At 37.2% G+C, this 15,171-nt stretch overlaps 1 protein-coding gene across 1 annotated transcript in view; it reads left to right on the top strand.

Moving 5' to 3' along the window:
• The window catches only part of CCNY (cyclin Y), a 107,284-nt gene that overhangs the window by 69,364 nt on the left and 22,749 nt on the right, over window positions 1-15,171 (top strand). Inside the window, exons 4-7 of the mRNA XM_030445595.1 lie at window positions 5,023-5,123; window positions 7,964-7,999; window positions 11,543-11,600; window positions 11,701-11,820. Of these exons, the coding sequence (XP_030301455.1) occupies window positions 5,023-5,123; window positions 7,964-7,999; window positions 11,543-11,600; window positions 11,701-11,820 (315 nt within the window). The remainder of the gene's footprint in view (window positions 1-5,022; window positions 5,124-7,963; window positions 8,000-11,542; window positions 11,601-11,700; window positions 11,821-15,171) is intronic.

Here is a 15,171-nt window from a genome sequence, read left to right as displayed (position 1 = left end):
AAAATCATGCAGTAACTTACACCTAGTTTGATGGAGGAAGGGACTGTACTATCATTATTTAGGACAGAAGCTGCAATTTATTTTTTGGTGGACAGTGCAAAAGAGCACTGAAAGAAGCTGAAACTCCTCTTCCAAACTGGAAGGTGACTGGCTGAAGGGCAGCTGTGGTGCAAAAACTGTATGGCTTCATTAGGGAAATATTGTGCCCAAATGAAGCAAGCCTGCTGAGCACGGGGCAGTGTCACACCAGGGTGGCTGATGGGCTCCCAGGGCAGAGCTGGCTGCTATCCCTCTGGTCAATTCTCAGTGTAGGGTTTGGTTAGCATGCAAACACCCATTAGACATTTCTACCTCAAAACACCTTACAATGACTATTTTAAACAAATCAAATAACAACACTTCCCCTTTCCCAACAAATTTAAGTTTAATTTCTGAGTGATGCTGAAATGAAGGCTGAGAGAAATTCATCCCTTTGTGTATTCTTGTAAATCAGGTAGGAATTTCTTGTGATTCTTCTCTATTCAGTAACTAGAATCAGTTCTGCAGAGTTTTTATGATTTTGATGGCAAACTAAGCCATTCTGTTTCTGATCAGATATATTTTATGTAAGCTTCAAGTAAATCATATTGTTCAAACATAATAAAACAAAGATGATTTATAATTTTGCAAAGTTTCAGAATGAAGGTGGGAGAAAAACAAAGCAGGGATATTTCCTTAGTTCTAGCTGTGCAAGAAGGAAAAACTGCTGCTTTTCAGAGCTAGAAACACCTGGTGTTAAATTAAATCATCATCTCTTAGGGTCTGTCCTGTAACACATGTAAAAGCTTAGCAAGTTACAAAGCAGTTTTTCCATTATACTTCTTCTTCTGTAAAGAAATTCCACAAACCATCTATAATGTGTTGTATATTGTAACTTCTGTTGCCAGCACTTCTTAATGAACGTTTTTGGCTGAAATGAGAAAAATATCACTGCTTCCGTAGTGGAGAGCTATGAATCCTCTCCACCAAAAGAAAGCATGAAACAATAGAAAATTTTTCCAGAATTCATCACAATAGGTTGTTCAGGCTGGTTTCTTGCCTCAGAACATTTAAGATACCTCTTCTTTACAGCTTCCAGTGATGGAGATTCTGTCACTGCTGAATTCACTCAAGCTATCCCTGCCATTAGAAAAAGGTGATAGATTGGGGTAGGCGTTTTTTGCCATCACCTCTTCTCATACTTACACATCCACTCTTTTTCCGAGTTCCATGTAAACCTGCTCTTTCTTATACCATCTACAGGATCATGAGGAACAACATGCCCTTCTTTGAAACTCTTTTCAACATGAATTAAGGCAAATATTGTTTCTTTATTCCTGCAGAAAACCCCTCCATTATTCCTTCTATATCAAGTATTTCAAACCTCTGATTAATCTTGCTACCCTCTTCTCTTGACTCTCTGAAATCAGTTAATATTTCTTTAAATATGATGGTCAAAACTGGGCATAAAATTCCAACTTAGCAGAGTGGAAGGGTGCTCTACCCCATTGTATACATGGTAACTATGAATCTATAAATTCTACATGATGTTTTCCTTTTTTTTTTTTTTTTTTTCTTTTTGTAAGAGACTCATTTGAAAGTTAATGCCAGTTGCAAAGTCAATAAAAATACCTTCATTCTGTTATCTAACTCATAGCTCAATATTTTACACTGAGTAGACTGCATGTGTGGAATGTCCCTTACTTCAGTCTCTCAATTTGGAAGTGATTGCTGGGTAACCTGGATATAGTCTTCCAAGTAGTTTTTACCTGCCTAGTTTTGCTTGTTCTGCCCTTTGGGAATTTTATACAAGGTGAAGTCAGAGTCTTGCTGAAGTTGAGAAGCCTGACATCTACTGGGTCTCAGCTTGGGTACTAAAATGGTATTCTTATTGCCAATTAAAGTACATTTAAAGTGAATTCCACTTCATGTGAATGAAATATTATTGCTATGTGAATATTTGTAATAGCAGGGATTGTCAGGACTCCACATATGACGTGTACTCACAGTCATCTTTCCATATGAAGATTTACAAAAGAAGCTATACCAGACCTTTCTTTCCCCATTTCAGCATTAATAGTGGGACAGTACCTGAGAATGATCCTGTTAATGTTAGAGGGTTTGGCTGGTTTCTTCAGAGGCTCTTAGAGTCTTTCTCATCTTTCCTGATTTTTCTTACTTAGAGCCTCTGTGGCTTGTCTAAATGGAAGATTTTTGTGGCATGCCATGATGGATTTGAAATGTGAAGGCATTATGCTCCTGTACAATTTTGGGTGTGGACTTACCCCATTGAAATGGACATGAAAGTCTTTATCTGTAGGATGGTGCTGAGTACTGAGGTGATACTCAGTATTTTGCCCTTTGCAAGGGTGAAGAAGGTTCCTGTGCACCATTTTATGGAGGTTCAGAATTGCCTGTTTGAACCATGAAACTTGAGATGTCTTCTGGTTTAGTCAAGCTAGAATATGAAATTGAGGGTGTTTTCCAGTAATTTGGAAAAGGCAAAAAATCTGTTACCTCACTTACCATATGCCTGGAGTAGGACAGTAGAGTAGAAGCTGAGATCTACTGATAGGTTAGTTATTCATATGGCACAAATGTGTATAAATACCCAAGGCAGTAGGTTTACACTTGGCACCATTCTTCAGACTCCAGACTCAGAGAGGTACCTGCCAGCTTGTTATGAAGAGAAAGCAAAGCATGAGACACTACATATTTTTCTGAAGTGTGAAAAGTTCTAAGCCTAACAAAGTGTGATGTGGGCTCAAAACTGTGGGGAAAAAAACCAACTTTCCATGGCCTTTTTTTTTTTTTTTTTTAATTGATTCTGAAATGTCTGTACCTCTCCCTCTTTTTTCAACAACTAAACAGTCTCATTTTCAGCTGGTTTTACTTGGCTTTGTTTTTATCATGCCCATGGAAGGTACTCAACAAACTAATCCAGAAATTTTAAACTGTGGTAGAATAAAAGCTATAAAGCACCAGTACCCTAATAATTCTTTCTGCATGCATTAATACCAGAGCATACACTTTACAGCATTACTGCATTCAGTTGTTCTAAGGTGTTTCTTTATGGCCTTGCTAAACGTATATAGCTTGGAAGGTAGATGGATTGTGGGCTCATAAAGTATCATGAAGAATCCGAACACCTGCTGAATTTTTGAGGGAATAATTTTCATTTTCTTGGTAATGTTTCTTCAGTTCCGAGAAAAGCAGTTCAGCCTGTGATTTTATTGGTCAAGTGAGGGGCCCTGAGAGAATTTATTAGTGAGCTTTCAAATAATTTGAACATAATGTTTCAGTTGTAACAGCTTCAGAAAATTATTTTTTTCAATTAACAGAAGACTTTGAATACTCTTTCGCCTATAGGTGGGTAAAATAGAGATGATACACAATGTATGTAGATTTTACCAGGAGTCTGTTCTGTATCTAATGAATGCTGCAGAGAAGTCTGCTGCCTATGGAAAATGAAACATTAGTGAGGTGATGGAGTGCTGGCACTTGTGTTAGTATCTATTTGGGAAATTAGGCAGAGTGTGCTGAGGTTGGACTTCAGCCTAGATACTCATAGAATCATAGAATTGGCTGGGTTGGAAGGGACCTCAGAGATCATCGAGTCCAACCCTTGAACCACCATTGCGGTTGCTAGACTATGGCACTGAGTGCCACATCCAGTCTCTTTTTAAATAGCTCCAGGGACGGAGAATTCACTTCTTCCCTGCGCGGCCCGTTCCAATGCTTGATCACTCTCTCCATAAAGAAATTCTTTCTAATATCTAACCTAAACTTCCCCTGGCACAACTTAAGACCATGCCCTCTTGTCTTGTTGAAAGTTGTCTGGCAAAAGAGACCAACCCCTATTGATCAATTGATCAATTGAACTCAATTGATCCAAGTTGGTAAATGACTGTGGATTCCACCAATGGTATTGATATTAGTCTCTTCACTGAAACCCTGGAAATGACATTCCTTGTAAGGCAAAATAAATTTTCTACATTATGCCAGCTGAATCTAAGCCTATTCTCTTGTGAGTTAAATATGTAATTTGGCTGGTCTTAACTTTCCTGACACATGTTCTTGGTCAGGTTACCCACTCATGTGGGTAGAATGAGCGAGGATAATGCCAAAGTGTATTAATGACTGACTGCAATTAGCTGATGTGTTGAAACTATTCTCTTATACCAGTGGAGTGCTGCCTGCTCTAAACAGCTGTGGAAGCCTTACCAACAAATCTTCAGACATAAGTAGTGTTGTCAAATGTCATTTTGTGGCTGAGTTTTCCAATGTTTCCTATCATGGTGCAGAAATAGGATTGAAATCTGTTGAAAACTTCTTTAAAGAGATAATTTTATTTTCTTTCTGCATATACACTTTCTCTTGCATCCTTTAATCAATTTCCTTCCAGTCTAATAACAATTAATTCTTGATGAATTACTTTTTCTGAATTTTCCTCTATTAAATTTTAGAGATTTTAGTAGTTTTACTGTAAAGACCCTTTTCTCCTACTTCATTCTGTCAGGGTTTGTTTATTGTTGTTTGTTTGGCTCTTTTTTGTTTATTTCGTTGGTTGGTTTTAAAATTTTCTTTCTTCCAAGCACAGGTTTATGTCTGTTTCTAAATCAAGCTTCATTGCTAACATGATTTCTTTTTCACTCTTCCACTTATTCTTTTGGAATGACAGAAACATAGACCTTGTTCATCTTTGTTTTCCAAATGTATGTATGTATTTGAGTAGTTCTGTACAAAAATATGCATGTTGCTGGGGAGGGAGGAGTGGAGGGGAGGTGGGGACTTGAAAGCATTAGTCAAGGCTTAGGCATTGTTGTGACTTCTACACTGGTAATCGTTTCTGAACTTTCGGAACTGCTTCAAAACATGATCACATTACTGTGTGCATCATTGTGAGAGAAAGAGAAATATTTTTTTTTCTAATTTCTTACATCTCTTCAGAAAAATGCTTTGGTATTACATAATTGCCATTGTTCTTTTGCATGTTTTTCATAGCATCCTCCTGGGCAATTGAGAAGGAAGTACAGTTCCTGTTCCACTATTTTCCTGGATGACAGCACAGTCAGTCAACCAAACCTCAAGTATACCATCAAATGGTGGGTTTTATTATTTAACTTTTTTTTTCTTCTTTTAGAACCTACATTTTATATATATGTTTATGTATATGTATTTCTGAACATAAGCAAGGTTCATACTAAGCAAGGTTCAAAGGTTTTAGTTTTTGAATTAGTGAATGTATTTAATCCAGTCATGCTCCAGAGGAAGGGAACAGAATGTGGAAAGTGTGTTACTCTTATTTTAGATCAGTCTCCCAATACTATATGTCTCAACAGAAAGCAGCAATTAAGGATCTCAAATTCAAGTTGCTGATATCCTTGTGCTTCAGCATTCAACTGGGTACTTGCTTAGGGTGAATCCTCAAAACTTACTTGGACACTTGTTCAGAATTTTAGAATTATCTGAAATTCAATAACTCTTTTCTGTTCATGAGGCAATGCTCATGTGCTAAGCTTTCTTTCCAGTTTTCAGATAGAAATTAGTTGCCTCCAGATTAATTTTCTTACTGAATACAAGTAAGTTTATTACCCAGCAGTGGGCACCTTTGTATTTGGTGCACACTAATGGGCTAACTAACCCTTGGTTGAGATCTCAGATGATTACTTAGGTTTTGCTGGTGCCTTTTAACATTTGGAGAGAAATGAAATTGGTATTTTTGTTCTTTACATTTTGTACAGTAGGGGGAAAATTGTTTTATGAAGTTTGTTTATTAGAATTGCTGATAAACTCTCTTGAGTTGGTTGTAGGATGGTTACCTTGGTGTACTCAAATGCAAAAATTTATCAAGACAAAATCAGTGCTGCAGAGAGTTACCTACATCAGAGAGATATATTGAGACTAACACATCCAAGGAAGTTTGTAAAATTGGTAGTCACTAGAATAGAAAGAAAGGCAAGCTGGGGGTGATGGAGGTGGTGATGTTCGGGAGAGAGTCTGCGTGGCTGGCAGGGATCAGAGCTGAGGGAGGATAAGGGTGCAGGGCTGTGCCAGGCTGGGAAGGGCTGAGAGCTGCGAGGAGTCAGAGAGTTTGAAAAGGGTGATGTGAGGCAAGAAATTGGACTCTGGCACATGAGGCCTCTGGGTGTGAGGAGTGTTTTCTTGCTCTCCTGTCTGGCTGCACATTTAGTAGACTGAAGGGCTGGGTGATTACAAGATTTATTGCTTTTGTATACAATTTAATTTGTTTGCCCTCATCCTGGCAGTCTCTAGATAAAGAACTGCTACACATAGGCAGATCTATGAGGGGTGTATTTTGGCCAATTCATTGGGAATGAAACTTGGATCTGAGTCTATTGGATCTATTACAGCTCTGAAAGACTTTGAGATTCTGATATGGATTTCTAAATAGTAAACATTTTCTAACCGTGTTTTGACATTTTGTTTCAAAAGGAGCCATCAGGGGACCAAGTAGAGCTTTGCATGTAAATTCTTTCATAAAGTGAACTGGAGCTGCAAGTGAGTTCCCAGGGACATAATTTAAAATTATATTTTAGAGATAACTCATTTTGCAAATAGCTTTCAGTCAAGAAAGAGTCATTCATAAATGTGTTTTCTGTGTTCAGCAAGGGCTCAGTCCTTTAAATGTCTATGGTGCACAGTACCTCTTAATTCCTTTAAATATGTATCTATAAAAATAAATCAAATTTAAAAAGCACTTATGAACTAAAGACATCTAATGCAGCTAGGTAAAAGCTATAGTGCTCATATAAAATTAGTACAATATATTTATTTTCAACTAAGAAAAACAGTTTTCCGCTACATGGCTTAAAAAAAAAAAAAAAAACGAAAAACCCTCAAGGGAGAGCTCTTAATATATTGATTTCCCAAGACACACTATGTCATTTTTCATGTAAAAATTCTTACAGAGCAAACAATTGACTTATAAAAGGCCTTTTATCAAAAAGGGGGGGAGGGGTGGGAATTTTGCATCAGTATGAGATATAAACATTTACAGTGAACCACAGAGGACAAATTGTCAACAAATAGAATCATTGAGCTCCCTCCTCATTTTGCTTTGAGTTGGTTTTATGCTGCTGGAACAAGAGGGTGCTGGCTCTGCTTTATCCTTCAGTAAAGCTCTATCATGAATAAAGCATGTGTCCTTTGATAAAGCTGGAGTCATCAGTTGGAAACTGGGTAATAACCATGACAAGCTATGTATTTTCTTCAGTCTTAAATGTGAATGAGACCAGTTAGTTGTAATACATAATTAAAATCTCAGCTTTCTGCAAATATAAGGACACTTTGTTTTTGTGCAGGATATAAACAGAGGTACTTTGGTGTGTGGTTGAGAACATGGGAAATGCATAATGCAATAAATTATTCAGGGAGTCATCTTTCCTGAGTTAAAATAAGTAACTCAATGCCATAAAACTGTAGGAGCCTGGTATTTGAGTCTGCAATGTGAGTAACTACACAGAAAGACAGCTAAAAGTTAGAGGATTTAAATATAAAATTGTAAGCCAACAGTGATTAAAGCATTTCATGTTAGATTGACAGCATTAGTGAACAACAAAAGAGAATGTCCAATGCCTGTGATATTTTATCTTCAACCTTGGAAGCCAGTAGGAGTTTTATTATTGACTTTAGTGGAGTAGGGCATTAAGTGGAAGGTTTGTGCAACTTGGTATGTGGAATACAGGTATTGTGTAAGGCACTTCATTTCTTGTGAAAAGGAGGCACTTTGCATGTGCTGAACAAGAATCATAAAATTGTCTGTTTACAGCAGTTTTCCTGTTGTGTAACAAGCAGCAGAAGAAAATAGGCCATTGAGCATACTTTTGTCATGCATTGTGCTAGATTTGAAATTTACACATTAATATGACAATTATTATAATTTTAAAGTGCTGATATATTAATTCTTTATTTTTCTTTACAGTGTAGCTCTTGCAATATATTACCACATCAAAAACAGGTATGTGAATAATGGAATCTTATACTGAATATATCTTTAATCAAAACAAATTAACTGTTCAAACCCTGAAAATCGATGCTCCATTTTTAAAAAAATATTTTTGGGTAGTTGTTTTTTTATTTCTTATGCTAGAAATGAGAAATACATTAATTTTTGTTGTTATATCTATTATTTTCCTTAGAAAAATAAGAATTAGAGGATTACGAACCATAAAAATCTGGTCATGCTAATGGGTTTTGAAATAAAAGCTATTAATTATACGGTAGGAGTAACATTGTGAATACATGTAATGAAAGATGTTTCAGAAACAGACCAGGTCCTGGCTTAGCTCTTTTGTTGTAGTGTTTTAGATCTTGCTCAGTGAATTTCATTGGAATTGAATAGAAAATAAGTTTTCAAATACATAACTTGGTACATAAATAAGCTTTTATAATGTTGAATTGAGCTTTTGTATCTTTAATTGCCTATCCTCATGATATGTTACAGTATCATAAAATAATATTTCCTGACATTTCTAAGGAGAAATTGTATAAATACTTCATTTTTGTGTCTCTGGTATTTCAATGTGTCTTTTAAGAGAACTTGGTTTAGATCTTGATGTAGCAAGCCACTAAGATGTTTTTTCTTCTGGACTGCAAGAGTCCAACTAGAACAAAAGCAATTACTGATAATTTAAGGTTAAACTGGTACGTCATTGGGGACCATGTTTCAGGTCACTGGAACCCATCATGCTTCTTGAAACAAGGCTGACATTAAGAAGAAATCTTTAGAAGTGCACAAGGGCAGAAAGGCTTAGGGCTTGATTCCTGCTGAAAGCTCTTAGAAGCCTTTCCAAGACGTCTTGGTCCTTGGACTGAAACATGGCAATATGTAAAGGAAAAATTGGAGTGAAGTCTTTTGCAGAAAATGCAGAGGCATTAGTATCAGTACTTGGATTACTTGTTAATCCATCTATGGTTCCCTTTTTCTCCTTTCCCCCATTGTTCCTGGATTAGTTTGGCTAACTAGTCAATTTTGACTGTGCTTGAGTAAATGAGATAGAGATCTCAAAGACAGTCAGACTCTAAAGTTTCCTGGAGAGAAGTTATTCTTTAGTATCATGCCAGCTGAGTAAAAGGCTGAGGTCATGGGGCACAGAAGGGACTACATAGGGATAAGAAATTTAAGTAAGCAATCACAGTTGTGTAGGAGGAATCCAGAGCCAAAGGGATCCAGACTAAATCTGTGTGGGTTGCCATGGAGCCCATTTCTGTCTGCAGGAAATATGCCCATTTGTGGTCTCACAGAACCTGATGCAAATTTGTTCTATGACTTGCAGACTGAGGGGCTAAGCCTTTATAAAATAGAGAGGCCTGTGTCACTGTCTCAGAAACAGTTACATTCTGACTGTTATCTTCTTGGGAACATTGTTATCTGTCCTTTCATTTTTGGGATGGAGAAGTGCTGAGTGGTTGCTGCTTCTCCCTCCTGAAGCTGTCTGGGCTGGAGAGGTGTGTTGTCAACATGCCCTCTGCCATGCTTGGGACAGATGATCTTGACAGTGATGCTGGGGCAGACTCATGTTTTTCAGTTAAACAAAGGATGTTTCTACTGAAACAAAGGATGTGAAGTGACTGTTCTGCCTTCAGTTGTCTCTGATTGAGAAACAGAGGAACAACAGGGTTACAGCCTTCAGTTACTTAACTGCTGAAATGGCAACAGCAAAGCGAATGTTCAGTTCCCTACCATTATAGGTGAAAGGAAGTTCTTGATGTATGTGGTAGATTTTCATTCACTATGGGGCGTGGGTAGTAAGATATCACTGTAATACCAACATAGACTCAAGGTTCATTTACACTAAAAACAAGTCAAGCACCTTCTTTGCCAGAGAATTACTTTCAGAAAAGATTTATTTGTTCCTTGTCTCCTGCACAGTAGACTTAAATTACTTCCTAATATTCCAAATTCTCACCTATCCCATTTTTTGAGAAATTGTAACATTCTAGTTATCATTCCTTCGTTTCCCAGTGTCTCCTGTCATTGTTGTATTGGTTTGCTTTCTGTGGCTGTTGTTATGCTTAGCTATTCAACAAGTGGTAAAAGACTCTGAAAGCTATCTTGTTTTTGGGGGAATGCATAACTATTGGTAAATTTGCTAAATCAAAAACTAAAATAATATAAAATAAACCCCAACAAACTATACATGAGAAATGCTTAGATTGTTTAATGAATGGTTCAATTTTTAAAACTAACATGGTGGATTTGGTCTAATGAACACAAAAATCTATCAACTTTTTTTTGTGTGTGTGTAATAAAATTTTTGATGGCAATCAAATGTACCTTCAGAGCATGCAGCAGCCACAGCATGAAGAAATAAAATATGTAGTTCTTCCTTTCTCCCCTTATTGTGAAGGGCCATGTTTTACTGTAGCACATAAATGACTCCAGTGAGACTGCTGCATTCAGATGGTAGCCTTTTTATGTAGAGATGAGTCTGGCCTAAAGTCATTGTTTGCTAGGAATTTTCTAGCAATTATCTCCATCTGCTTTTTTGTTTTAGTTTTGGTACTCCTTAAAAAACAGTGTTTATGTCCAGTGTTAGGAGACTTGATGAAAAAATGTAATCTTCAGATGTCAAAGTTTACATGTTAGCTGTCAATAAGTACATTGTGTAGACATAAATGCACTGTAAAACTCATGTTTGCATGCTCAGAGAGACACGTGCTGTTGAACAAAGATAGAAAACACATTCAGTGGTTTCTCTCTTAAGAACTCTATGACCAGAGTACTAGGGATGCTATAAAGAAAGATGGGAATGTTATAAGTAGGTCACATGGACCCCTTTGCCAGAAAGTGTCCAGTTCTAACTGGTACTGTTACATCACTTGTTCTGTTCATAAGTGTTCCTGCCAAGATTACACGTGGCAAAAACCTTACACTGAACACTGGATATTAGGTTTGTGAAGTTAAATCAACTGATTTTGAGCAATAGGGATCTGAAGGAGAAATAGCAAATAAAACCAAAGAATAGGATTTTGTCTGATTTTTTTTGTATTCTCTCCTTTTTGCTTTTAGGAATCATTAACAGATAGGATTTTCCAAGTAAATAAGAAGTGTGCATTTATTAACTAAAAGATAAGTGTAAAAATACTGTTGTATTTGTAAATGTTCATAATGTTGACAATAAGGGAAAAGGAATTAAGAGATTGCAAGGATTAACATGATGAAGTTTAGATGAGGAGAGTAAACTGGACTAGTTTTATTGTAAGTTTATAGTAGTACCTTTTAGGCTGCAAAAAAGCTTCACAGTAGAGACCATAAAAGCAGCCTGTCTTGGGCATTGAAGCCTGAAAATTTTAGCACACTTTGTAATACAGTTTTCATATTGCACGGAAACCTTATGGCAGAAGAGATTCAACTTCTATGTGGAAATCACAATTCTGTAATGTTTCTAAATACCCTACAGCATGAGGAGTACTGGAGTTATACTGATACACTGGTGTCTATGAAAACTGTGTGCTGTCGTGTTCAGACAACTAAAACTTTGGTTTTAATGCTTTTTAGGGACACAGACAGAAGAATGCTCTTAGATATTTTTGATGAAAACCTTCATCCCCTTTCGGTAAGCTCATCTACCTCTTCTTCCCTTTCGTGTGAATTGTCTTTCTTCCTGTCTGCTTTGTTTTGTTTCAGTCACCTATTTTGAAGTTTTTGTTCCTTAGAAATCCGAAGTGCCACCAGACTATGACAAACATGACCCGGAGCAGAAACAGATTTACCGCTTTGTTCGGACGTTGTTCAGTGCTGCTCAACTGACTGCTGAATGTGCCATTGTCACCCTGGTGAGTGTCTGAGAGATGACATCAGCCATCTGACAGACCCAGTTTTGTTCCCAAAGCTTGGGTTAGGATGATTTAACAGATCTGGTGCTGCCAGGGAAATTTTTCTCCCCATGGAGACCAAAGTGAGATTGATGTGAAGACCAAGATTTCTTGATGTGAAGAGATGCTTCAGTTAATTTTCTTGGGCAGAGTAAGTGATGGAAGAGGAGATTGAGTAGCATGTGACACAAAAAACAGGGTTATGTCTTGCCCTCCCAGAGTGATAATGTTACAGGCCACCAGGGTGACTAATAGAAGACACAGGTGGTGTAAGTGGTCTAAACAGGAGGGAATGTTAAAAGCAGAAAGGAGTTCGCTTTTGGGGGTTTGCTGTGTATCATTGTGGCTCCCCTAAGAGACACAGGAACAACTGTAGGTAATTTAATAGCACTAATAAGAATGATGGGCACGTGAAGGATTCAGTGAGTGACTGGGATGTGTTGGTGATGGCTCTTTTTTACTTGCAGGGTACTTGTCTTTTAAACCACCTCATAAGATTGAACAATTGTACTCAAGGCTGAAGTTTAGCTACTTAAAAATAGCACATCACAAAGAAAGGTTCAGATATTCATCTGATGTAGATCAGCATAGCAATGTGAATTAAAGGAGCTAAAGTTATCTCCATCACCTGAGAATTTCTTAATTTTCTTGAATTTTTTATCTGCCTAGCTCTGACAAGCTTTTTCAGCCTTCAGGCACAAATTTGGCCATGTTCTTGACTGCAATTTAAAAAGAATGATGATTTTTTTTAACACTACAACTTGTGCTTTCATAACTGCTTTATTATGCACTTGAGATGGAAGAAAGGGAAATTGGAGGAAGTGGGTTTTGAAGCCCAGACCTACTAATTTCCTGTATTAATCTCTGCCCCTTGCCTTTTAAGATTAGTTGTCCAGCTCTTTCTCCTTCAGACAGAATAAGTTTTACTAGCCCATATAGTACAGGAATATGAGAAAAATGGGGCAGGAAACACTCTGCAGTGCCTCCACCCTTGCATTTTGAAATATTACTCTGCCAAGTTACTTGACCCAGCCATTACTTGGTTGCTGAAATGACATTTTGTCTGTCTCTTGTGCATAATTGCACTAAGTACTTGTCCTTCTCCCTTTACTTCCTAAATGGTCTTTGCTGGAGGCAAGCTATGTGGTGTGAATCAGTATGTTCTTGTGTAATTTAATTAATCTACTGTCAAATGCAGTGGAATCTTGTAGTTATGTTTTTGCTCTTAAGTTATTTGATCAATGAGGGCACTGTTTAGTAGAGAGGAGGAGGGAGTTTTTAATAACAATATCTTCCTGTTATTGCAATGCATGGAAAGTTCTCCACAAATCTTGCTAGCTCAAGCACATATTTCAGTATCTTTCATGGGTAACTACTTCTTTGCCTCTTATGGTTCTCATGTCTTTTGTTGTGATCTGCAATGAAGTATAAATGGTTTTAACTCATTTGTTATACTGCAGAGGTAGTTTCCATAGTTGTTAGTGCTTGAAATCTTAAGGTGGCTTGGGTTTTTTACTCAAAATAATGATAACAGATGAGCTGTTTTATAGCCTAGTTCTCAAAGCAGCCATGCAGATGTTTGCAGATAGATTTGGTGCAGGTGATGAACATTACTGCTCTATTATTCTTGCCTATGTTTTTAGAGTAACATGACCTGCCTTACCTCTGTCTGCAAAGCTTCAGAGTTTTTGTATAAATGGTGTTTTACAAGTATGAAATTCTGCTGCTGCTGTTCTGTTTTCTTGGTACTTCTAGGTGCCATTACTTTATTTGTTGATGAAATCTGGAAGGGCCCCAGAGACATATCATGTTGTTTCTGAAATGTTCAAATATAGAAAGCAATCTGATAAAAAGCAATCAACCTTTCCCCCCTTCCCACACTCCTGAAATCTTAATAGTGCTGATATTGCTATTGATGAACCTTCCAAGTGCTTTACATTTTGGTATCCTATCTGGAGAAAAAGAGAGCAGCATTCCCTGCTGGAGCTTCTATTTTGCCGTAGTTGGGCCATCCATCAGAGAGCAATCTGATAGCCCAGTCTGCCACTTGTTCCTCCTGGGACGGTTGCCAGAAGGCAGGAAGTTTATCTGTGGAGATCACAGTACATTTTGAACAATATGCTGTGACTATTTTTCTTTCACCCAAACTCTTTCCAAAGAGTTCTAACCACCCCTTTTTACTGCCCAAGTTACTAACGTAGGTTAGGGTGTGTAGTTGAATGCCCTTGCTCCTTGTTTTTTTATGTTCCATTAGCCAGGTAAAAGCAGCAGTTACAATTGGTGATATAGCAGTTTGTACATTCAGCAGAGGAGCTGAGTACATGTGAAACTCCAGACTGTGAGATAATCCAGTCTCCAGCGAAGAACCAGAATTGTGTTGCTTCAAGCAGTTAATTAAAATATTTCAATTAAAGCTTCCGCTATTACAGCAAAACTAATTTATAATTAAACAAAAATTTTAATTTTCACACAGCCTCCAGAGCTGCCAAGAGGTTTCCCATACTGATAGGTGAAAAATTAAAATCTCTAGTTGAAACAATTAAATACTAATTTACATTATTTATAAAGTAATAACATAAGAATAAAGTTAGTTTTAAGAATTGTGTCGGTGATTTAAAGTCTTGCAAATCATGTTTTTGTCCCAGCAAGCAGCTGAGCTATACTCTGTGACCTGACTGTGAGAAAAATAATGCATGTTTGCTTCTCCTTTGGCCCAGAGTATTCCCACCCTCACTGAAACTGAGGAATGCCTGTCTCATCCTCACTGTTCCATCAAGTACAAAGGTGGCAAGTTGTGCTTATGCTTATCTACTAATTGGATAGCAAATAAAAATGAGAACAGGAGTGTTATCCATACCAACAGGAAAACAATACAGTGTTTGCGTGTCATGATAATTAAATATTTATGCTTTGTTCTTTTGTTCTGTAAAAACAATCCTACTAACTAGACCTGAAGAGGAAAATGGTCCAAGTTTTCTGCTTTGCCTTGGCATGACTTTCTGAGTTTTTTGCAAACAGGCCAAATCTCAGGCTCCTAGTATACTTCTCTGTCTGTAGTAGTTTCAGAGGGGATATACATTTAGGGTTTGCAAATGTGCTAGATCTGTATGCTATAGACTGATCAGATACAACGATATGTAAATGCATGCAGTATGAGAATTGAATTATTTCTGTGAAGTTCAGAGGAGCCTGCTTTTGAAATATGTTGCAAAGTTCATGCTGTGACTGAGGGGATTTGAAATTCATAATAAGAAACTCTCCTTATGAAAAATAGGTATTGAATTAATCCAGCCAGGATTTCCTGAATTCATA

This window comes from Calypte anna, chromosome 2 (genome assembly GCF_003957555.1).
Source record: "Calypte anna isolate BGI_N300 chromosome 2, bCalAnn1_v1.p, whole genome shotgun sequence".
NCBI lineage: Eukaryota > Metazoa > Chordata > Aves > Apodiformes > Trochilidae > Calypte > Calypte anna.
Note: the sequence above shows the minus strand (reverse complement) of the source record. Positions and strands in the feature narration are given on the sequence as shown.